This window comes from Sminthopsis crassicaudata, chromosome 4, assembly GCF_048593235.1.
Source record: "Sminthopsis crassicaudata isolate SCR6 chromosome 4, ASM4859323v1, whole genome shotgun sequence".
Classification (NCBI taxonomy): domain Eukaryota; kingdom Metazoa; phylum Chordata; class Mammalia; order Dasyuromorphia; family Dasyuridae; genus Sminthopsis; species Sminthopsis crassicaudata.
Genome location: NC_133620.1, coordinates 138,103,784 through 138,129,926, shown reverse-complemented (window position 1 = coordinate 138,129,926; position 26,143 = coordinate 138,103,784). Strand labels below are relative to the sequence as shown.

The window sequence follows — 26,143 nt, the reverse complement described above, 5'->3', positions numbered from 1 at the left end:
CAAATGCAACTCCCCATTGGTTACGGTTGGAATAAGAATCAGAAACTATGCAGGTAACCCTTAAACCTTAAACTAGCTAATTGACCTTGTGAGACTTAACCTGAATCTCAGTTCTTTCATATGTTAAAATTGGGGTAAAAAATATTTCTACCAATGTCACAAAACTGTTATCAACAAAGTACTCTATTAATCTTTAAAGAACCCTATTACCTGAATCTGAGGGGTTTTTTTAAGTATTTCAGTAAAAGTTGATTTAGGATCATTAACTAAGAGCATAATGAATAATTTAAGAAAATATATTCTCATGAGCTTAATCCAAGGAAAAACATACAAGAAAGCCTGCTTACATTGCTGTTAGGACAAACTGGGAAAAGAATTTGACAATACAATAAAAAAAGAAGTGTTTTAAGACAATAGAACAGAATATTTCAGTTACTCCAGAAATTCCTTCTGCAGTTTTTCTTGGTCTTCTATGGTTCATAAAATAGAACTCAAGGGACACACACACACATACACACGCACATATTTACCCATGCATGCATAAGTATGTGCACATAAAACCATGTATGCAAATATTTACTATGCTCACGTGTGTAATGTACATATACATATAAACAATATGTACATATATGCCACACACAGATACACGCACCTACACACACACACACATATATATATTTATGTATATGTATATGAATGAAAATAATCTCACAATAGAGATATAAGCTCAAGCAGTCATGACTCCAAAAAAATCTAAATCAACACTGCCTCTAAGGGTTTCTTCTTTTTCTTTTTTGCAAAACCTACAAGAAACAGATTTCTCAGAGACTTCTGTCATAAACCCAAATTTGAAAAGGAGTGTGAATAATTGAGCAGCACATGTGCTCCACAGATCAACTTGCAAAGAAAGGATTACCATTAAGAGAAAAGTAGCATTTATGTTCTAAGGACCCTGTTAGTTTAAAAGGTAAATAAAGCTCCAAATTCCTTTCACCTGTCTGATACTTCTCACAAAATAAATAAATGGATAAAATTTAACTGGAGGAGGAATTTAGTAGAATCAAAGGTTAATACTGTTTACTTTCCTTACTTTCCAAATTTTATTTTCTTATTTTTTTCATTTCCTTGTGTCTTCTTTCTTGCTAAGCTTACTGAAAGGAATTTATAGGCAGGGGAGGGAAAAGGAAAAAAAATTTAATTTGAAGGAAATAAGGTTTTTAATGAATACTTCTAGGATGTTCATTTCTACAAAATTAACTGGCTTTAAGAAAATTGGATCACATTTTTGTTTGCTGGATTGGAGAATTTTATGGTTTGGTTTGAGGGTTTTTGGATGGTCAGATAGGTTTTTTTTGAATTTTGGATTTGGTGGATAAGTGAAAAGGCTTGATGATAAAGAGTAGCTTTCCCTTTTCAAAATATCACTTAGAATTAACCTTCAATATCAAAGCCCTTTCTTTAAGCAAAACCCCACAAATGAACCCAGAAGGAGGACAAAATATATATTCTTAGAGAAGTAGGGATCAAAACCAATCCAGTAAACTTCCACCAAGAGAAAAAGTCTCTTTCTATCTTATGTGCCCATTTTTTGAAAAAAGTGATTTTAATTCCAAGTTAAGCAAAAGTATTTAAAGTAAAATGATTACTAGAAACAATCAGAAAAACATGGTTTGAAATCTTCTGATTTTCCTCTGATATTCCTCACTTTGGGACCTAGCTAAGTCAATTAAACTGTCAGTGACACAAGGAAATACTCTACTGAGAGAATACATCTCTGAAACTTAAATGTAAGTTCCCTACTGTGTATCCTTGTGGATACACAGGTCCAATTCAAAAAAGCTGAATATTTAAGAATTGAGGTCCCTCTCTTACATGTGGCCAATATATTGAACCAGGTCTCTTCAACTAAGATACCTCCAAAAAAGGCTATTCTTTAACATTCTCCCTCAATAAATGAGCATTTTTTCCTGAAGAAAATAACTTCAACTAGGCCTATGAAGAGATAATATCAAGCTACTTTATAATTACACACTTGAAAGCCTTAATAGTAACAAATGTTTATCTTTAATACTTGTCCCAGCAATTTCAAGTACTTCTTTTAGAAAAGTTACCAATACAAGTGTCACCTGCTAATGATTAGTCTAAAGCTCCAGTTGGAATCTATGTTAAGATGGTGCTGACAACTTTAACAGGTGTTTCATGATGTTTGGGCCACTGTACATTAAAAATCTGTTTCACTGTTTTAGAGGGCAAATCCCAGAAAGTCTCAAATCACAGTAATGCAAAATGACCAAGGTCAAAAACAAAAGAAATGAATGAAAAAGCACCTTATATTATGTGCCTGGCACTGGGCTAAGCCAAGATTTTAAAAGTTCAATTAATGCATTTTTGAAAAAAATCTAAGTCCTTTATCTCTAAAAGGACACAAGCATAGATATCTCCCCACCTCTAAGCCACTGAAAATAAGGAAATGGGATGTTTCCTTTTGAAAAAAAAAAAAAAAAAAAAAAAAAAAAAGATTTTTCCTCAGCAACGTATGATTCAGATCCACAATTTGCACGTTTTTTCCATTGTGTAACATAAAGAGGTTTCCCTCAAACAGTAATGAAAACAAATGTAAAACCACTTAGACAAAGGTACAAATCCTTCATGACCAAAACATTTCTGCATTAAAATTTGCAAGAATTTTTTTGTTGGGGGAGGGGGCACCACTTCCTAATTTTGAAAACTGGTTGATTAACATTTAAAGAAAACTTTAGTTTTAAAGACACATTTGACCTTCTGATTATAGAGCAAAAATTATTTGATCACTACTTGATGTCAAAAGCAAACAAACTGGGTTCTGTACCACTTTCACAAAAGCTCCATTCACAGGCAGATGAGCAGTTTCAGAAAGCACAGCACACAGCAGAATGCTCCAGAAAAGAATAATGACATGAATGAAGCTTGTGAATACAAAAACCTCTTTAAAGGAAAAAAAAACAACCCACAAGTCTAACAAAACTTTGAAGTCTATACCAGTATATCTTTTTAATTTCAACTTTAAAATAAAAGAATGGTCTGAAGAAAATCTCTTCAAGATCAAAACGCCAAATGAGTTTTTAAAGACATTCCAGAACCCAAGGTATAACTACTAGTTCTAAACAAACAAATGTTATCAGAATCTCATTACAATGCTTAGTGAAAAGAAGTATGGTATAATTATATAAAGTGCTGGTTTGGGGGTCAGAAAGGCCTGGATTCCCATCCTAATACAAACATTTGACAGCAAGTCATTCAAGTTGACCTTCAGTTTCCTCATATATAAAATGAGGATAATAACAGAACCTACTTCTGAGAGTTGTTATGAGGGTCAAAAAATAATGTATTGAAAAAATATACCAACTTCAAAGTACTATATGAATGTCAGCTAATATTGCTACTTCCTCCCTGACTTTCTCCCTTTAAATGGCAATTCCCTTGACAGCAGAAACTTCTATCTTATCTTTATTTTTTTCCTTTTCCTATTTTAAAGAATCAATAAAGACCTAATATACTAATATCTTGATAATTAGGGAATGCAGCAGACAGTGATGGAGTCAGCAATACCTGAGTTCAAATGTGAATTCAGATATTTACCACCTGTGTAACACTTGAGCAAGTCACTTAACTTTTATTTATGTCAGTTTCCTCAACCATAAACTTCCTCACCAAACAAGCAATTTATCATAATAATTCTCCCAAGGTTCTACTAAGCAAAAACAATAATAATAACCAAGACTAAGAATCTGACTTCCAGTAAATACAAAAGATAAAACAAATTTTGAAATGACTGGTCCCAGAAGATACCATGTATATAGTTCTCCAATGGGCCAAGTTACTGCTACCTATGCTCCAAGGGCAGGTTGGGTTTCCTGCTAGAAAATATTAAAAAAGGACTCAAGGAAATTCTCTCCAACCCATTAGAGAAAATAAAGTCATCTTTGGGGGGAAGAGGAGGAAATGAAAGGACTTCAATGTGAAAACCAAAGGGAAAAGGCACAAAAAGAATCAGAGGAGAATCCTGACTTGTAGAAGAATAAGGTCAAAGTTGAGAAAGAAAAATACCTCCATTGACAATTTGGCACTAGTTACCAAATATGAGGCTCATTTAAAGAGAAAAAGGACTTTTAGGGTCATTTGAGGAAGAGCAAAGGCTGGTGACTCTTAGAACAATAGGAAGATCTCCTGTTTTCCCAGGGCCTGTATCCAGGACTTAATAGAGAATCTTGTCAAACCAGATGAATATTACCTACTTCTGGTGATTCACCTGGGCACCTAGGATATTGCCAAAAGGGATCTAGAAGCTGTAACAAACATTATTGAAGTCAAGGGAAAATAAAACACAACTTGGGAATCCAAGTGGTATTTTCCTATGGATTACTTGTCCTTTAAAAGGACTTCAGACCTAACTCAGATCCAATTGATCAATGGTGGGCAGAATCAGCTACACTCAGAGAAGGAACACTGGGAAATTAAGTATAAACTATTTGCATTTATGTTTTTCTTCCCAGGTTATTTTTTACCTTCTGAATCCAATTATTCCTTTGCAACAACAACAACAACAACAACAACAACAACAACAACAAAATTCAGTTCTGCACATATATACTGTATCTAGGATATACTACAACATATTTAATATGTAAGGGAATGCCTGCCATCTAGGGGAGGGGATGGAGGGAAGGAGGGGAAAATTCGGAACAGAAGGGAGTGCAACGGGATAATGTTGTAAAAAATTATCCAATCATATGTACTGTCAAAAAAAGTTATAATTATAAAATTAATAAATAAAAAAGGACTTCAGAAGAGATTTCTTTTTTCTTCCTTCCTTCCTTCCTTCCTTCCTTCCTTCCTTCCTTCCTTCCTTCCTTCCTTCCTTCCTTCCTTCCTTCCTTCCTTCCTTCCTTCCTTCCTTTCTTTCTTTCTTTCTTTCTTTCTTTCTTTCTTTCTTTCTTTCTTTCTTTCTTTCTTTCTTTCTAAAGAAAACAGCCATTTAAGATGATGATATCTAAGAATGGGATTTGTATTTGGGGACTAAAGTTTGGAAGTATGAGAACAAGAACTAATAAAGATTTGCTGGCAATGTGTTTGGCTGAAACTGTACAAACTGAGTAAAAAGGGCTTTAAAACAAAAGAAAGGAAAGAAATGGAAACACATACAAATCTAGAAATGGGAATAATAGCACCTATTTCATAGAGATGTGAAGTCAAAAAAAATGTATCTCATTTTTGGTGGAATTGTGAACACATCCAGCCATTCTGGAGAGCAATTTGGAACTAAGCTCAAAAAGTTATCAAACTCTGCATACCCTTTGACCCGCAGTGTTACTACTGGACTTAAAGAGATCTTAAAGAAGGGAAAGGGACCTGTATGTGCAAGAATGTTTGTGGCAGCCCTCTTTGTAGTGGCCAGCATCTGGAAATTAGGTGGGTGCCCATCAATTAGAGAATGGCTGAATAGATTGTGGTATATGAATGTTATGGAAAATTATTGTTCTGTAAGAAATGACCAGCAGTATGATTTCAGAAAGGCCTGGAGAGACTTACTTCAACTGATGCTGAGTGAAAGGAGCAGGACCAGGAGATCATTATATACTTCAACAACAACACCATATGATGATCGATTCTGATGGATGTGGGCCCTCTCCAACAATGAGATGAACCAAATCAGTTCCAATAGGGCAGTAATGAACTGAACCAGTTACACCCAGCGAAAAAACTCTGGGAAATGAGTGTGAACCACTACATAGCATTTCCACTCCCTCTGTTTTTGTCCACCTGCATTTTTGATTTCCCTCTCAGGTTACTTTTACCTTATTTCAAAACCTGATTCTGTCTTGTGCAGCAAAATAACTGTATGGACATGTATACATATATTATATTTAACTAATACTTTAATATATTTAACATGTATTGGTCTACCTGCCATCTGGAGCGGGGAGAAGGCGAGGAAAAAATGGAACAGAAGGTTTTGTAATTGTCAATGCTGAAAAATGACCCATGCATATATCTTGTAAATAAAAAGCTATTAAAAAATATATATTTATATGGGGCAGCTAGGTGGTACAATGGATAGAACACTGGTCCATAAGGTGAGAGGACCTGAATTCAAATTTGATCTCAGTCTCTTAATACTTCTTAGCAAGTCACTTAACCCCAATTACCTCAGGGGAAAAAAAAGAATGTATCTAAAATTTTTTTTACAAAATTCAAAGTTTTAGTCGAATATCAGCTAGTATCGTTATCCCACCCCATCTTCTCCAGAGTAACCATAATGTAAAAAGACTATCCTTCTTATAAAAAAGCAAAGAAAAGATGGACATCTCTGAACATAATACATTGTATTTATTATGTTAGCTTTCTTGAAATGGAATTTGTTGCTTTATATTTTAAATCCTCTCTCATGTTTTCTGTGCACATAGCAATTTTTTTTCTTTTCCTATTTTAGATAATCAAATAAAGACTTAAAAAAAGAAGTATGCCACAGGAAATAAAATGTATGTAATAAAAACATGGAAAACTATATACAAACGCAAGGAGGCAAATCTGACCTTATAGGTATCATTGATATTGGTAGAGTAAAACCCATTTTGTATGATATAGCCAGAAGTAGTAATCTTTATTCAAAAGGAACAAACATTTATATATACTGTGTGTCAGGCTTTTTAAAAAACAAATATGATCTCATTTGATTCTCACAAAAACCTTGGGTTTAAGTGACATAACTAATGTGTCTGAAGCTAGCTTTGATTTTAAACCTTCCTGATTCCAGGCCCAACAGTCTAAATGGCAGTGAAGGGGGTGGTAAATAGCATTGTATTAAAACAACAACAACAACAACAACTTATGAGTAATTTATGAGTAATACCAAGAACCACCTGGTAGAGGACAATTGGTTGGAGACAAAAGGCAAAAACAGAAAGAATAATCATTGAAATATACTACAGACAACCTAAACAGATAGAAGAGATAAATAAGAATCATGGAATCATATCATAATATAGTAATGATTAGACACTTCAATTATCTAGTCATCAGTTGGAGTTCTCAGGAAAAGCAGAGCAGCTCTTACTCCCGACTTGCCTTAAGGATCATAATCAGATCATCCTTCAAAATGTGAAGGAACCCATTAAGGTTCCCATCAAGAGAACTGCTATTCTGAATCTGATTGTTATCAACAAGATCTGGCTGCTAGGTTAGAAGTGATGGAACTCCCCAGAAGGAATTTGTTAGAGAGAAGAAACGCAGCTTTGAATGACATGTACCTTAAATTTGGAGTTTGCAGGTTTCAAGAAAGTTGGAGGAAGGAAATGATGGTCTAAAACTCAAGAGGGGAAATGAACATACAATAGATGGAAAGTACTTAAGAAAAAAATTCTAAAGTTCAAAGAGAAAATGACTAAGTGGAAAAAATATGGGGAATTCCCTCAACAGTGTCTACCTGATGCTACCTACTTCTTAAACATCAGTAGATGGAATTGAAGGATGAGATAGATATTTTTGGATGCAGCAAAAGCATGGGTTTATTTTGTTTAACTATGCATATTTATCACCAGGATTGTATTTTACTTTTTTTCTTCTATCGAGAGGGGATTTGGAGGGGTAAAGAAAACTAGTGATAGCATTGCCAAGAAAAGAGAAAAGAGTCATTGAAGCATTTTTTCAAAATCCACAGAAAGGAAAACAAACAGGTTTGTTTTGAAAATAACATGTTGAATTTTTCTTTTTCAAAGAAAGAAGTTATACATAGTAGAGTATTATAATCTCACATATAATTCTTTTTGTTTTGCTTTGTATGATATGGAAGTGTTTTCTGATGTTTGTGAGCTCAAAATATTAATACTAAGAATATTAATAATAATTAACTAATAATTCATATAATTAAGAACATGCAAAATGATATGTTAAAAAAAGAAAAACTGGAAGTATGAGCTATTAATTAATTATAAATACAAGAACCTGGAAATGTCCTGCAAGATTTGCTTAGAAAGCTAACATTTAGAATGGGTTGAGGCTTATAATGATGACAATAAAATTGAAATCAAGGGATTTTTAAGGAGAAGGAAGTAAATTTAAAGTTATATTGGGGAAAAGCAAACTCAAAGACAGTGGCTGAAGGTAGATAGAAAGCTAACTCACAATGGAGAGGAAGAGCTGTTCAATACTTTACTTGTTTTCTCTATCAAGAAGTTGAGACTAGATATTAATCAGGAGAAAAATAAGCACCTAGCTGGCTGCCTTTTATAAATTCAAGACACCCTGCAACCTAAGGTGTTGGAAAAAAGTGAAAGATGTAACAGAAACACTGCTAGTGATCTTTGAAAAATTATGTAAAATAAGAAAGCTATCATAATATTGGAGAAAGACAAATCTCCCAGTTCTTAAAGGGGGAAAAAAAAGAGAAATGTCTTCAAAATCATAAGATGATGAATTTGACTTTTATTATAATCAAAATTTAAGAATTATATTAATGAAGAATGATTACTGAATGTCTAATAATCACTAATACCTAATATTTATTCATTAAAAAATTAAAGAGTAACCTTATTTCCTTCTTAGGGCTATTACTTAGAATGGTAGATTAGGGAAACATTATATAGTGTACTTGCATTCAATATATTTGGCAAACAATCTCATATGGGGAAAAGATGAAGAAATATAGATTAAATAGGGGTTAAGTGGTTTCAGAACTAGTTAAATGACAGAGTAGTTATTAATGGTTTGAAGAGAGGGTCTCTATGGTAGTACTTCTGGGATCTGTGCTTGGGCCTATATTGTTTTTATATTTTTTATTAACTTCAAAGTATAAGTGGTATGTTTATCAAAAACGTAGGTGACACAAACCTGAGAAAAATAGGTAACAGGATGACAGGGTCAGAATACAAAGAAATCTAGAATATTAGGGTAGATCTAACAAGACTAAATTCAATAGGGTTAAAAGTCTTATATTTGATTTCAAAAACTCAGCCTCACAGATGTTCACCAACAGAGAATAGGGGAAAACCAATAAATATCTGGGTATCCGAACTTCTTCACTACTTTGTATTGTGGCATGAAGTGCCATTTATTTCCAAAACTCATCTATCTCCTCTTTCTGTCCTGAAATGGTAACATATTTCAATGGCAAATTTCCTGTTCTTTGACTCTGATTTCTCACTTTCCAATCTTAATATACTATGCTACTAAATTCTATCCTCCATTCTCCTTTTACTTATTCTAATTCATTTGAATGAAACATGCTCATGTACAAATGGGAGTCTAGTCATGGTTATCTTTCCCAGTGGTACCTAATATGATATCAAGGTCAGTACCCCTTGGGTTAAGGGTTAGTTCTTGTTTATTGCCTTTAGGTGTAGATATATAAGACCATGGATTTTACAAAGGACTTTTAGATTTTTGTCTCCTGTGAATTTCTGAGAATTTCATATTATTCTTTCTTTCAGGCTACTCTATGACAGAAGGAGGTAGACCTCTCAGAATGTCAAGAAAGCATTTGACTGCTAAAGACAATGGAAGCTAGTCTCAAAGGATTAGTATACAATCATCCAGAGTACCCAAAAGCAATAGACTCTTTCCTCCCCAATTTCGTGATTTTTCCCTTAAAACATCTACCTGTGAAGAGAACCTCAGCAAACTTTTTGGAAGAATGTTTATTTAGCTTTTCAAAGAATCACCTTCTACTGTTTCTAGGTAATGCTTAAACACATAAGCAAATACCATAAGGTTCATTTTAATTCTAATTTGCTTGCTACCAAGTCCAGAAAGTTAATATTTAGAATTCACAAACTAGAGCCACTAAAAATTCAACTCAAAAATCTAACTGATTAGTCTCTAGAAATAGTACCTGCTTTAGGGGCAGCAAGGAGGCGAAGTGGATAGAGCACCAGCCTTGAATTCAGGAGGACCCCAGTTCAAATGTGGTCTCAGACACTTAACACTTCCTAGCTGTGTGACCCTGGGCAAGTCACTTAACCCCAGCCTCGGGGGGGGGGGGGGGGGGGGGAAGAAATAGTACCTGCTTTAGTGAATTTTAACTGAGTTACTATAGAGTTTTATAGCTATTTTCCAGTTATAGTCAAAAATCAGAAAAGATGGGAATAGTCAATGATGGAGGAGTTATGGGAAAGATGGGGACAGGAGTACATTGCTGGTGGGACTGTGAAATAGTAAAACCAGGCTGGAAAACAATCTGGAGTTACGTAAACAAAAAGGCTAAACTATCTATCCCCTTTGACCTAGAGATTCCACTGTCAGGCCAAGAAGGTCACTGACAAAAAAAGAAGAGCTCCATATATTCCAAAATAGCACTTTTTTTGGTTTGTTTTAGCAAGGAACCAGAAACAAAGTAGATCCCCATCAACTAAAGAATGGCTAAATAAATTGAAGTACATGAATGTAATAAGAGCATTTCCTCCTCCCTCTGCCCCAGCCCCATATATTGATTAGTTTTGTTGTAAAGCCTGAGCTGAGTGTTTGAAAGAAACAAGGAATTCTGAAAGATGGAGATGATGAAGAATCAATTCAAAGCAAGAACAAAGGTAGTATCACAGAATCATGGATCAAGGATTGGAGGAGCCCTCTAGAACCATACAATTCATTTTACAGATGAGAAAATTGAGACCTAAGGAGGTGATTCTAAAGTCTCTCTTCCAGCTCTAATAACAGAGATACTACATGGATGAGAATAAATACTTAACAGAAGCTAGTTGAACTAATTCTCACCGATATCAGCCCTAATATCATTCACAGAAGTTTAAATTGTAGATTGTGTTCACTTCACAAAATGCTTTCTGTTTATTTAATCTAAAGATTTCTGTGGATCACAATCCCAAAGATTTAGAATCCATGCTGCATCAGAAAAAACAAACAACAACTTATGAAACTTGTTTCTCAGGGAAAAGAGTTATGCTATAAAATGGGGATGAGGAGATAATACAAAAGACAGATTAAAAAGTTGGCAGTAAATAAATCTGAACAAATCAACGTTTTATATTATTATAAATTTTAAAAGATTTATAGAGTTTCAAAAAAAAGGTAAGCCATTAATTTAGAAAAGTAGATCTTTTTAATATATGAATTAGCTACACACTTTGACCCACCTTTCTATGGCCTTCTAGGCTTAAATATTGAAATAGTCCAGGTCACTCTGTGTCACTGTACTTGTAGTCCAAAGAGGCAGTATTATTTAGAAAAGTTGCCAAGTGCTGACCACAGGTATGCAACCTAATCAGTGCTCAGACCTTAGGACACAGAAGTATTGTGCTACAAATAAATGCTCTTTCAGGCAGGCAGGGAACTTTCTTCAAAGAGAGAAATCTTAGTTTGTCATAAAGTCAAGGCAACCTGATGCCAGAAATATTTTAATCTGCTCTTCCTTTTCAAGTGATCACACTGAACAAACATAACAGGATGCAAATTTACACCCCCATTTCACCACACCCACCACCACCCCAATCCCAAGGGGAAAACAAACATACACACACACACATGTCCTACAGGATATGATAAATTTCCCCAGTTACAGTCAAAAGCAAGGGTCAGAAAAGATAGGAATAGTAAAAGTTGAAGGGGTTTATAGGAAAGATAAAGATGCTAATATATTGCCAGTGGGGTTGTAAAATAGTACAACCAGCCTGGAAACCAATTTGGAATTATGCAAATTGGCTAAAATGTCCATCCCTTCTGACCTAGGCATTCCACTGCTAGGCATGTACCCTAAGGGAAGTTACTGATAAAAAGAAAGGCTCCATATACTACAAATAACACTTTCTGTTTTAGATGTCCTTCACCTGATGAAAGACAAAACAAACTGTGATATATACAGAGGATTATCTCACTGCATGCACTTTTCCTGGTAAAGTGATATACAACTAGAAAGAAGAGTTTGTCAATGGCTGCTCAATAGAAGTTAACACTTGAACTTGTTCAATTGGGTCCAACTCTTTATGATCTACTGGATCACTGGAGTGGCTTGGCCTTTGTTTCGCCAGCTCATTTTACAGATGAGGAAACTGAGGCAAAAGATCGAAGTACCTTGTCCCAGGTCCAAATCCATATGCAGTGTCTGTAGCCACATTTGAACTCAGGTCATCCTGATTCCAGTATTCTATCCATTGAACCATCCAGCTTCCCCGAATGTTAGTAATAACTACTAATGTTAAAAACTTATCTATAGCAAGACAGTTTCTAAGACTATAAGAAAAAAAAAAACAACCTAGGGTTTTGTTTGTTTTTAGCATTTCCTATACTATGAATTTGGATTAAAGAGATGTAAAATCCAGAGTTCCCACAACACCCCTCCAGTAAGCTTCTTCAGGACAAGCATTATTATTTCATGTTTGCCTTTGTACCCCTATCATCTTGTTTTCATATTTTCTCCTAGATCTATGATTTCATCTATGTAGAGAATTCCCTGAGGTGGAAATTCCTTTCACTAATGCAGACCTGTTAACACAATCTTAGAAAACTGCCGGTAGACACTGAGAGCCTATGCATTTGTTATGAGTCACATTTTAAACTGAACTCAAGTCTTAACATTAAAAACCAATCCTACACTACGTATGTTAATAACATTTATTTATTTATTAAGAAACTACTCTGGATACAGTCATGGGATTACAGATTTGGAGCTAATCCAACCACTTCTTTTTACAAATGACTCAACCCTAATAAGTAACTTTCAGGGAGGCTTGAAGATTTGTACAGCACTCTACATATATCTCACTTGACCATCACAACCACTCTTCGAAGTACGTGCTGTTCTTAATCCCATTTTACAGATTAATAAACTAAGGTTAAGTAAGGCTAAAGGACAAATCCAGGTTTAAAAAGTAGTATGTGAAGTGAGATTTGAACCAGTCTTCCTGATTTCAAGTCCAGTTTTGGGTGAGCTATGGGACTTGAATGAATGGGACTTAAATTCGAAATTCAAAACAATACTCATTCTACTGCCCTGGGTTGCCTCCTCCAAAATTAAAAAAAAAAAAAAGACAAAACTAAAATCTGTCTTAAAGGAGCTTAAATAAACAAATAAGTAGAAATAAATAAAAATAAGCTAATAAAACATTCTATGGGAAATAAACATATCCAATATGAACTAAACTTAGAGAAATTAGGAAAGTCTTCGAGGGGCAGTTTCATCAATAAAATAAGGAGGAGGGATTTCAAGTCTCAGATCTTCATAATCTATGGTTCCGATCCTTACTCAGGTATACCATTGTATGCATGAAACACGGGCAATTACAAGAAGAGGTTAATAGTTTTAATTGTGGTCACACCCACGGGAGAGACAGAGTTTTAAAAGCTTATCCAAAGTTTCATCCCGTCATGAGAAAGGACACCCAGGAGAGTAGAGCAAAGCATCCTTGGGGTAAAAGGAGCAGCCCAGTTGTGCAGATAGAGCCCGCCCACTCAACAAAAGAAGCCTAAGTAGCCTTCTCCATCATCTCCCAGGGAGATGCGGCAAAGAAGGCAAGTCAAACCGGAGTGAAAGTGACTAACACGGACTCCCAAGTCACAGCCCAATAGACACACTCCTACCCACTAAGTCAGTTTCAACAGGCGATAAGTAGGTTTCCCCGGTCTTAAAACAGATGGCAAGTTCTTTCTCTTCATTTTCAATCCCCAAGCACAGCCTAGGAATGCAACTTTCTCCCGGCAACAACACCCTCCCAGAGCAAAAGACAAAAGGCAGCTAGTGCTCCGAATTCCTGGGGTCAGGATTACCAGCCCGGCCAAATGTTACAAAGTTAATGTAGCGCAACCCGCAAAGTTCGCGGAGGAAGTGAATAAAGCGGCCAGCCAGAAACATGCTTGCTTGCTTTAGCTGTCCAAGCACAGACTTCTCATTCCTTAGGGTTGCTCCGAACAGGGGACATTTACGAGGAGCGACCCGAGCCACCCACACAAAAGGTGCGTTGTGCCTCTAAAGGCCAGAACTAAACCAACTGAGGCTGCTCAACGGAGGACTGCCGAATCCGAGCGCAGCCAGCCAGAGCCGTGGCTGGGCAAGGAAGGCCGGCACAGAAAAAAGTTTTGCCTAACTAAGGACCTAGGAGCGCTTCCTACTGCCCGCTGCCTCTCAAATAGCAAAGCAAGGGTTCCCAAGCACTCTGCAAACTTTGCAACCAAAGCTGCAAGCCTTGCCACCCCTTCTGCCCACCCTCTTACTGCCACCCCCTTTCCCCCTCCTCCCAAAAAAACAGCTGGGAAGAGGGGGAAGGCAGACGTCTGGCGAGGAGGTCTGAAACCAACTTTTGCTTTTCAGTTCTCTTGGGCAGCTGTTCCCTTCTGCCCCTCCGGCTGGGGACCCTTTCCCCAGCCCCTCCGAAAAGGAAAAAGGGAGCCTGCCCCTAATCAAACATTGCTCTCCATTCTTTCCCCAACTCCGCTTAGGACAAAATGCAAGCGTCCCCCAAAAGTTGTTTTCACCTTTAGTCCAATCCACCACTTGCTTGGGGCTCCACTTGGTCACGGGTTCCATGGTGAGGCAGCCTGGCTAAGGCTAAAAAGTCCTCTCAAAAGCGTCCGGCGCCCGCGTCCCGCTAACACCTCCCTCCTTCAGGCAGGGCAAATTCTGATTCTCTTTTATCCGGACTAAAGACTTCGCTCCCGATTGTCCATCGCGGTTGCTGGAACAGACAGTAACAGCAGGTACCGTCCAGTCCCGCACAACTACCCTCTTAGCAACCTCCCTCCGACTCCCGGGGCGGGCAAGCCCGGCCTCTTTCCCGACACACACAGACACAGCTGTGGAGCTCCTCCTCCAGCTGCCAACACGCCAGCTGCAGCAACTCCTCCTCCTCTTCCTCCTCCTCTTTCTCCTCCTCCTCCTCCGGGGTGCTCGGTCCGATCCCCTGCTCCGGCCACAGCTGGGTCCCTCTAAGACTGCTGAAGACCCCTCACCGCTCCAGCAGCAGCCCCTGACACTCCTTTCCGGGCCAGAGCCGCACTGTCCAGCCCCGCTTCCAAAGTTGTCACGACACGCCCTCCTCTTCCCGACTCCAGCACCTCCTCTTTCTGTAGTGGACGCTTATTACTGCTCCCCCCCGCGCTGCACGGTGCGTGGGTAAATGTGTGCAATGCACTTATTCCTGCTTCCCCCAAGCCCTAGAGAGTGGAGGAGCTCCTCTCTTTAGCCTTCCCGCCAGCAGGTTCCAACTCCGTAATCTCCCGGGTGCGCACATGGAAAAGAGGAGGAGGGGAGAGCCGGGCTCGGGTTACACAGTTTCTACTCTTTCAGTTGCCAACAGGATAAGGGAGCGAGAGTGGGGGCGGGGGCGGGGGCGAGGTGGCTTGAGTGAAACCCTGAGAGGGGGGAGGGGGGGTCTCCTCCAGTTACTTTTCCTCTTTTTAGACTTTCTCACTCTCACCCTAAGTGGCAGTTCCTTTACATCCAGACTTCCAAACCCCGCCAGCCCTTGTCGGGACACCGTGGTTGGTTGCGCTAAAGCCGTGTGTCCTTGCTTTAATGGCCTTGGAAAATTAGAGCAGCTCTGCCTTTTTGCCTTTGAACAATAAACCACATTCACGTACACACACGAACTGCATTGAATTCTGGTCACTTGAAATGCGTAGTGATGGATGTTTTCTTAATTTAAAAGTATTCTAGTTCCAGCCAAAACGAACTGCTAGGTTTGCGATTCGTCCAAAGGAAGTTTTCCTCCCCTTTACCTTGGCTCACGTGCTTCTCGTACCTCCGGCTATCTCATTTCTCCTGACTGAAATCTTAGCCTTTTTTCTCCACCTTGGTCAGATGCTACCTCTTGCACGAAGGCCTATCTCTGTTTTTCCTCTTTCTTCTCTTCTTCCTTTCTTCTTTCTTCTTCATTCTTAATAATTCTTCCTTTTTTCTTCTTCAGTTCTCCTCCTCTTCCTCCTAATCCTTTCCCTTCTCCTTCTTTCTTCTTCCTCTCTTCCTCCTCCTCCTCCTCCTTTTTCTTTCTCCCTTCTCTTTCTCCGTATCTCTCACATTTTATATCTTTTATGGACAGACAAGGTAAAGTTAATGGAAAAAAGCATTGAATTAGAAGTCAGATCATAGCTCCAAAATCTGTCAAGCCAAAGCATTTATTAAGCACCTGCTATATGCCAAGCCCTGTGCTAAGCATGTCTGTACAAGCCAACAATACAATGAATTATTGCTATTTTAAAATCATGGTTATTTCTATGTGTTCTAGACCCACGCTAAATGTAGAAATGGGAAAGGAAAGCAGAGATTGTATGCAATTTCCCCAAACAATTTGTACTGTGTTCCATCCTACTTCCATCTCTCTATTGACCTTTGAGTGGGCAGCAATGAAAATCCTCTGGAACTCCAAGCAATACAGCAATATTTTGATATTAAAATTAGCAAAAGGTTTTAAAGAACCATTAGAATAGAAGCTTTATGAAGGCAATCTGCTCTGCCAACCCAGAATCAGTGGGAAGAGGAATCTTCAATCAAAGAATCTGAATTCACATTCTGCCTCTGATACATACATAGTCTGAAGGACCTTGGGCAGCCTCTGCTTCTTCTTGTGTAAACTGTAAGTTAGATTACATGGCCTCTAAGTTCTCTTCAAGTCCTGGAGTTATCCTAAATTGTGGTGAATTCTCAGTAAAGTCCCCCCTCATCAATATAAGGAGCTGAAAATCCACTGACCATATAAAATTTCTTGGTGTTAGTCCATAAATAAAGTATGCTACCTGTACATGGATGGAGTTCTGGGCCTAGAATCAGAAAGCCTCATCTTCCTAGAGTTCAAATCTGACTTCAGATACCTCCTTTGTGATCTTGAGCAAGTCACTCCATTCTGTTTGACTCAGTTTCCTCATATGTAAAATGAGCTGGAGAAATAAATGGTAAAACACTTTAGTATCTTTGTCAAAACAAACAAAAAAACCCCAAAGAGTCAGCAATGATTTAATAATAGCCCATTGCTCACATATGTTCATTGAAGACCCCTCTTAATTCCTTGAGCCCTGAACATTGTTATGGCTACTTAATATGGAGAAATAATTCATTCTTCCAGGTGTTTAAGAATATACAGCCTTGAGTGGAAATTTTAGATTTTAAAACCTGTATCTAGGCCATTATTCAGGTCTGCTCAACTGGGAGTTAGGGAAAAATGGACACCAAAGTATTTGCTGCTATATGCCAAGCCCTGTAAATACAAGCAAACAATACAATGAGCTATTTTTGTTTTAGATAAGGTAGTAATGTGTGGAGTAATTATTTAAGAGAACACCTTAAAGATAATCGAAAATCCAATTTAGACATGAAAGCAATCTAGCTATGAAACAGCAAGTGGCATATACACAGATTTCTGTCTCCTATGAAAAAAGAAGCTGGAGTGATTTGGAAAAATCAAATGGAGATTTAAAAACAAAAATGCTGAGAAAATTATAAAATTTAGTAGTAAACTGAAATTTTATTTTCGAGTTGAAAATTTTCCAGTGTATTCAGGTCTTGATAAACGCTGCTGGTCTGATGTTTGTAGTCCCCAGTTGTGATGTAACTCAGACCAAATGGCCAGACTATGCATAATTCCTTTTATGAAATGAAAACAACAAAACAATTTGTTTTCTTGGAAATCTCATTTAATTTTTAGCTAAGACTCAAATTCAGCCTCTGAACTATTACCCTGAGCAAATCACTTAACCTCTATGCCTCATTTTTCTCATCTTTAAAATTGAATTAATAATAACAATTTCACAGGCTCAAAGTAATATATGTAAAGTACTTTGCAGACCTTTAATCTTGTCTGAAAATTTAAATTAAAAAAAAAAAAAAAAAAAAAAAAAAGGAAGCCAGGGCAAATGGTTAAAGTGCTAGGCACTTTAGAAGAGTTGGGTTCAAATCCAGCCTTAGACACTAACTATGAGACATTGGACAAATTACAAGTGACTCTGAACTTCAAGTTTCTTCATGTATTTGTGTAAGAATTTATTGTGTAAAAAAAAATTTACCAGCACTTATTTCACCAAGTGGTTGTGAGGCTCAACTGGGACACTAAATATAAAGTTCTTTCCAAACGTTAAAGGCTACATAAATGTCATTATTATAAAAATCAAAGTATTGTCTGCAATAGCTCAGAAGAATTAGACAATTAATGAATTATTTTTCTGTTTATACTTCCTGCCAGGAAAGGTACTTTTAAAATGCCTTTGATTGCAGTTGTTTGTTGGTAGAAATGATATCTAAATTTGACTTCCAGATGGAAAATGCAAACTTGTGAAAACCAAATACAGTTTCATTTTTTAATAGATAACTTGTAAACAAGCCAGAACCTCTTAGATAGAGGGTTAGTTTTTTTTTTTTGTTTGTTTGTTTTTTGTTTTTTTTTTGGTTTTTTAATTGAAGTAAACAAAAGGATAATTCATGAATTTGGTAATTCTCTTTTCTTTGAACTGCTGTCTGAATTGCCTTTTTAGCAATCAGGGAAAAAAATCCTCCCCCCCAAAAAAAAAAAAAAAGCTTTTAACACTTTATTAGCAACTCTTTTGTATACTTTCACATTCTACTTTGCACTATTATTAGTTGTGAATAGAATCTGGTCTTCCCTAACATAATCTCCAAGGCCAAAGGTACTGAAACTCATTGTATTCCTCCAAGCCCTATAACAGTGAATTCAAGCAAAGACCTTGAATGCTTTGCAATACACTTCTCACTTTGCAATCTTGAGGGCTATATAAGTTCCAGAATTTTATCTTTTGGCTGCCCTTAGTATGTAACACAGACACAATCAAACTGCTCTGTAATCAGCACAGCTTTGCTTGTTGCTCCAAAATACCCCTGCTTAAGGATTTAGCAAGGGGGCGGGGAAAAAGAGGGAAAAAAAAGGAGGGGGAGATTGAGGAGTGTTACATCTTTTTTTCTTTTTTTATATACAAAAAAAAAAAAATTAACAATCATTTTTTTTTAATTTTGAGTTCCACTATGCCCAAAAGGCTATCAAAACATTCATATCTTTTGATCTTTTGATTCCTTCATAGGCTAAATATACACTATTTCAAAGTCCGATTCTTTTTGTTCAGCAAAACAACTGTTTGGTCATGTATACATATGTTGTATTTAATTTATACTCTAACATATTTAACATGTATTGGTCGACCTGCCATCTGGGGGTGGGAGGAAGGAGGGGAAAAATTGGAAAAAAAAGTTTTGGCAATTGTCAATGTTGTAAAATTACCCATGCAAATATCTGGTAAATAAAAACTGTTATTATTTTTTAAAAAATAAAGTATTAGATCTTCCTTTAATTGAAAAAAAAAAGAATGATTAGATCAGTTCACAATTGCACCAACTTCTGTTTTATTATTCCAATTTTCCTACAGTCTCTCCAATTATCATTTTGATTTTCTCTCATATTAGCCAATCTATTAGGTGTGGGGGGTAGTATCTTAGTTTTTTAGTTATATTTAGCTAGTCAATAGTGATTTATAGCTTTTTTCATTGACTATGGATTACTTTGATTTCTTTGTCTGAAAACTGCCTGTTCATATCCTTTGATCACCTATCAATTGGGAAATGACTTGTACTCTTATAAATTGTCTGCCAACCCATCTTCTCCCTTTATCTTCCTGTGAGATGATAGTGACCACTAACACAATCAGAAGTTCCAGTAGATGGGAAGGAAAAAGTATTTCTCATGAGAAAGGATGCACAATCTCTGATACACAAAGCATGGATTAAGAGAAACACACACACACACACACACACACACACACACACACACACACACACAGCAAAGTCCCTTTTTATTTCCTAATACGACCTGCCCTCCCCAATTCCTTGACTCTTTTCCCCATTGGTTGGGGTTTCTAAAGAGTGATTTCTAAAAATGTGAGGTAAGAAAGCCTGTCAATTATCAAATGCTTATTCGGATAGGGTGTTCCTGCCCCCAAGGAGCTTCCACTCTTTATGTTATTTTGGGGCAGTTAACTTTCACCTTTATTTTTTTATGTTCTTGTGGGGTTTCAATTTCAATTTCATTTCTCCAATCTAATTTTCATAACTATGGAAAGCAAATAAATGCCCATCCATTTCTCACATACCCCTTCACTGTAAACTCTCTTTTGTGCCTCTTTAATGTTAAGATAATTTGTTCCTCTCTCTCCCTTTTCCCTTCTTCCAGTGCATCCCTCATTCTTACCCCTTAATTTTTTTAATATCTGATCAAAGTTTACTCACACCCATGCCTTCATTTTATGTATATGCCTTCTAACTGCCATAAATAATAAAAAAGTTCTTAGGATACTTAGAAGTGTCACCTTCCTATGTAGAAATATAAACAGTTTAACCTTACTTAGTTCCTTATGATTTTTCTTTCCTATTTACCTTTTTATGCTTCTCTTGAGTTTTGTATTTGATAGCTAAATTTTCTATTGAGCTCTGGTCTTTTGATCAGGAATGTTTGAAAGCACTCTACTTCAATAAAAATCTATTTTTTCCCCCTGAAGGATTATGCTCAGCTATTCTGGGTAAGTGATTTGTGGTTGGTTATAATCCTAGCTCTTTGCCCTCTAAAATGTCATATTCCAAACCTTCTGATTCCTTAATGTGGAAGCTGCTAAATCTTGAGTAATCCTGACTGTGACTCCATGATATTTGAATTGTTTCTTTCTGGTTGCTTACAAATATTGCTTGATCTGGGAGCCCTGGAATTTTTCTATAATATTTTCATTTTGGGATCTCTTATAGCAGGTGATGGGTACATTCAGTTTCTATTATACTTTCTGATTCTAGGATATCATGGCAGTTTTCCTTGAAAATTTCTTAAAATATGATGACCAGGTTCTTTTTTGTTTTTAATTATGGCTTTCAGGTAGGTAACATTTTTAAAGTTCTCTCTCCTGGATGTTTTTCTTCAGGTGTGTTGTTTTTCCAGTTAGATAGTTAACATTTTCTTCTATTTTTCTTCCATTATTTTGATTGTTTTATTGTTTCTTGATGTCTCATGGATTTATTAGTTTCCATTTATCCAATTCTAACTTTTAAAAAACATTAATAATTTTTATTTTATTTTCCCCCAGTTATATGTAAAATCATTTTTAACACTTATTTTTAAAAATTTTAAGTTCCCAGTACTCTCCCTTCCTACTTCCCTACCTCAACCCCATATCAAGAAGGCACATGTGAAGTTATATAAAACATTTCTATAAAAGTCATGTTGTGAAAGAAAACATGTATTCCTCTCCCCCTCCCCTCCCCCCTCCCTCCTGGCAAAAAAAAAAAAAAGCCCTCAAGAAAATTAAATTTTAAAAAAGTTTGTTTCAATCTGTATTCAGACACAATCAGTTCTTTCTCTGGGTATGGATAGCATTTATCATCCTAAATCCTTTAGAACTATCTTGGAGCATTGTATTGCTGAGAATAGCAAAGTCATTCACAGCTGATCATCTTATATTATTGCTGTTACTTTGTACACAGTACCTCTCACTTTTCCTGAATTCATGAAACTCTTTCCAGGTTTTTCTGAGAGCATCCTGTTTATCACATACCACAATTTATTCAGCCATTCCCCAGTTGATGGGCCTCCCCTCAATTTCTACCCACTCTGACTTTAAAGGAATTATTTTCATCATTGAGCTTTTGTATCTTCTTTTCCATTTGACCAAACCTACTTTTTAAGGAGTTCTTTTCAGTGATTTTTAAAACACATCTTTTTCTCTTTGGCTAATTCTGCTTTTTAAGGAGTTTTTCTCTTCAGTGAATTTTTGTGCCTCTTTTACTATTTGGTTTATTCTATTTTTAAGTGTTATTTATTTTCTTCAATTGTTTTTTGTTGTTGTTGCTCCTTTTTTACCAAGATGTTGACTCTTTTTTTATGAATTTCTTATATCACTCTCATTTCTTTTCCCAATTTCTCTTCTACTAAGAATTCTTATTTTGGGGGGAGGAGAAGGGGCTGAGATCAATTCATATTTTAATTTGAGGCTTTGCATGTAGTTGTTTTGATTGTTGTCTTCTAAGTTTGTGTTTTGACTTTCCCTGTTACCACTTGGACTGTTTTTTGTTGTTGTTTGCTCTTTGTTCTAGTACTTTATTAATTTTTATGTTAAAATTGGACTTTATTCTCTAAGTAGAAAGGACACTATCTCAAGTTTCAGGGTTTTTTGTGCTCCTAATTTCAGAGATAGTTCTGGGGGTTTCAAAGTTTTCAGTTCCTCCAAAGTGTTATGATCTAAGGAAAGATGTGATCACTGCTCTCCTGGCCTATGCTCTGGTCTGTAAGTGATCACCAGTACTCTTTTCTGCCCTGGAACTATGACCAACATCCCCATTGCTCTGGAGTCCACTCTTTAGAATATTAGAACTCTTCCTTGCCCTGTAATTGTGACCCAGAACCTTGTATGAGCAATATGACAAAATCCTGCACCCTACCAGCAAAAAGAGTCCCCTTGTAATCTCTTTCTGATCAGTTTTACCTCCTTACTATCTGTGGACTAGCTCCAAAAGCTGTCATTGCTAATCCAGTGACCCCCAAGGCCTATTGTTGATTTGCTGAGGCACAAGTCCTTCATAATCTGGCCCCTTTCTACCTTTTCTAGTCTTCTTACTCCCGTCCATATACTCTATGATTCATTGACACAGACCTCCTTGATATTCTTTGAACAGGTCTCAGGAAATTTTCAGTGACTGTCTCAATCCCTTTCTGAAACTTTCTTCCTCCTCATTTCTTTCTCCGAGTTTCCCTGGCTTCCTTCAAGCCTTGAGAAAGGTCTTATTTTCTACCAGAAGCCTTCCCCATTCCTCTTTAATCTTAATCTTAGTGCCTTTCCTTTGCGATTACCCAACATTTATCCCATTTTTAACAGATTTCAGGAAAGGAGGGAAGTTTTTTTCTTTTCTATAAAAGTTCTCAGTTCTCAAAACTGAATTCATTGTGTATCCTTGAACCTGGCCAAGATCTTGTTAAATAAAGTTGTTTTTCATCTCAAAACTAAAGATCCAAATTAAACTCCTCCCTTCTTCCCCAATTCAAAGCAATATTATCAAGAATGGAGGGAAATCATGCAAAGCTAATAAACAAATTTGGTTTAATTTATAGATCCTTCTTTTGATTCATCTACTTCCATTGTAAAGTATTTGGCAGTGTAACTAACATTCTCCTTACTAAAGGATTCAAAGGTGTCTAGTGTTTTCTTCAGAGCTTGAAGAAGAGAATGAAGATGACTTCTATTTACTAGATTATTTCAGTTAAAGGCAGAATGTAGTCATGGATGGAGAGCCAGGCTAAGAAGCAGGATGACTTGTACAAATTTCTGTTTTAAATAGATAGTAGCTTTGTTATTTGAGATAATTCAATTAAACTCTCAGTACTCTAGGCCAGAGCTTCTTAAACTTTTTTTACTCGTGACCCTTTTTTGACTGAAAATTTTGTACATGCCCCTTGCATATACAAATATATAAAATATATATGCAGATATATAAAATATTTATACAAATCAAACATTTACTGATATTAAATCATAACTTTGTGACCCCTCATATTCAGCTATGCAACCCTATATAGGATCATGACCCAGAGTAAAGCTGGGATCTAAGCTACTTATAATAGCAGAAAAGTTGGTGTTCTGTCTCTTTTTTGATTCCTTTTGATTTTTCTGATATCTTCTTTCTTCTAGCTTTTTCTGAAATGGCTCTCTCCTGGTTCTACTGTTTGACTATTCTTTTTCTGTCTCCTTTGCTGGATCTTCATGTCATGTCCCTTAACTATTAGAGGAATCCTCCAAGGCTCTGTCCCCCGTTCCTCTTCTCTCTAAATACTATTTCTCTTGGTGATTTCATTAGTTCCCATCATTTCAATTATCATCTCTATGCAGATTATTTTGTCATCCACTTGTCAAAGTAGACACCTTAGACTGGTTCTGGTGTAAACATTAAATATAACATGCCCAAAACTGAAGTGATCTTTTCCTCAAAACCTTCCTGTCTTCCTAATGATACTGTTACTATAGAAAGTACCATCATCTCCCACTGACCCAGAGTTTGAACACAGGTGGTCACCTTCAACTTTTTTCTTAGTCTACATATATAATCAGTAAGTCATTTAATTTCTCCCTTCATATTATTTGTATATGTCCCCTGCTTTTTTCTGACACTGCAGTCATCCTGTTGCAGGTCCTCATTTCTTCAAGCTTGGACTATAGCAAGTCTGCTAATTGGTCTTTTTGGCTCAAGTCTCTCCAAACTTTTTCTTCAACCAGTTATCAAAGTGATCTTAAAATACAAATCTGCCCTTGTCACATATACCCATGAGTCAATTCCAGTGACTCATGATTATCTCCAGGATGAAATATAAAACCCTCTATTTAGCTTTCAAAATCCCTCATACCCTGGCCCCTTTCTGCCTTTCTAGCCTTAAGACACATTGTACCATGCAAATCATCGATGATTCTTTACTAGGTGGTCCACCTTCCAGTTCTTAACCTTTTCACTGGCTGCCCTTTCCCCTTTAAACAAAATCTTCTCCATCTCTGTGTCCATCTCTTAGCTTCCCAGACTTCTTTCAAGTCTCAGCTGAAGTCTCACTTTCAACCTTCCTCCTCAGTCTCAGTGTTTCCCTCTGAGACTACCCCAAATTTATCCTTTATACATCTTGTTTATACATAATTATTTGCATTTTGCCTCCCTTTTGTCCTTTAGACTCCTGCTGGAGAGCAGGAACTGTTTTTGTTGTCCTTATTTGTTTGCTTATTTTGATTTTTTTTTTTTTTTATCTTTCTTTGTATACCCAGGATTTAGCACAGTGACTGGCACATAAAAGGTGCTTAATAAATAATTGCTTGTTGACTGAGTCAATGATAGGGGGTGTTTTGTCATGCAAAACTAAAGCACTTTCAATGTGCTTAGCACTTTCAAGGCTATAACCGAAGGTTCCTAAAAATAAATCAGTAAACATTTATTAAGCACCTAAGTGCCAGGTATTGTGCTAAACTTTGTAACTGTGTTTGCTGTGTAACAGTAAAATATCAAGAACAGTTCCTTTTCTAATGGAAAAAGCATAAAAATCCCTATTAGCATAGAGTTTTCTTGAAGTTAGGTCTATTATGTTTATCTATAAAATTACTTCTTTATGAAGAAATGGATTAGTGCCAATTCTTGCGTCAAGCTTTCCCCATCAGGCAGACAAAAAGCATTTAGCTTCCAATCAGGGCAATGAAGTCTCAAAGTTTTCTTATCCTAAGTGCTGCCCAACAAATTCAAATTCCTTTGATCTCTGCAGGCAGGTATAATAATGAAGCCATCCTTCTACTGGGAGAAACTGATATCTAGCCTGATTTCACTAAGCCTTGTCTGTGGGTCTCAAAGGCTATGTCCTACTGGGTGGACACCTGGAAATCTTCCCTATTTTTACAATTCCTAAAATAACTTGATCAAATTAAAACTTCTAAAACTATTTACTATTTTAAAAAATTAAACATCATTGGCACTCTTAAATCTTCTTCCCAAAGAATTCAAGATGCATTTTTGAAGACGGTAGTGTGCAAAGAAATACGTACAAAAACTGTGAACAACTTTATCCTCAACAGCTGAGTCAGACAACAAAAGGACTTCCTATGGTCAAAGAGAGCCATGGTCCTTCCTATGATTTATGCTAGTTGTTGTCTTCCCTATCAAGTTCCAAAATGTTCAAACAGAATCAGATATGTTTCTTGCCAGTTGTTTTTGAAGTTTCAACTTAATTTTGTGGAATATTTTCTCTTAATGCATAAGTGTATTTTCAAGGTCCTGAGACATCCCCTTTTTGTTTCAAATAGAAATTTTGAATTGATATATATATATATATATATATATATATATATATATATATATATATATATATATATATATATATATATATATATATATATATATAAAACAGCATCCCACATTGCCCACAATTCCTAGACACAAAGTTCCTGGAGATCATTGTCTGAAATTCCTCTGGAAGTAAATACACACATACACATACACACACACACACATACACACACACACATACACACACCCCTCTGTGTGTTTAGATGAGTATGTAAATATATGTGTGTATACATGTAGACATATACATACATACACATATGTGCATTGTATATATGTACATGTGTATGTGCATTTTAATTTTATCAATTAACTTTTAAAATAAGAACACAAACC

The 26,143-nt window shown here is 36.4% G+C and overlaps 1 protein-coding gene across 1 annotated transcript in view; it reads right to left on the bottom strand.

The window, feature by feature from the left end:
* The window catches only part of CNKSR3 (CNKSR family member 3), a 97,839-nt gene extending 82,689 nt beyond the window's left edge, over window positions 1-15,150 (bottom strand). Inside the window, exon 1 of the mRNA XM_074309471.1 lies at window positions 14,452-15,150. Within this exon, the coding sequence (XP_074165572.1) occupies window positions 14,452-14,503 (52 nt within the window). The 5' untranslated portion in view covers window positions 14,504-15,150. The remainder of the gene's footprint in view (window positions 1-14,451) is intronic.
* Window positions 15,151-26,143: the final 10,993 nt, after the last annotated feature.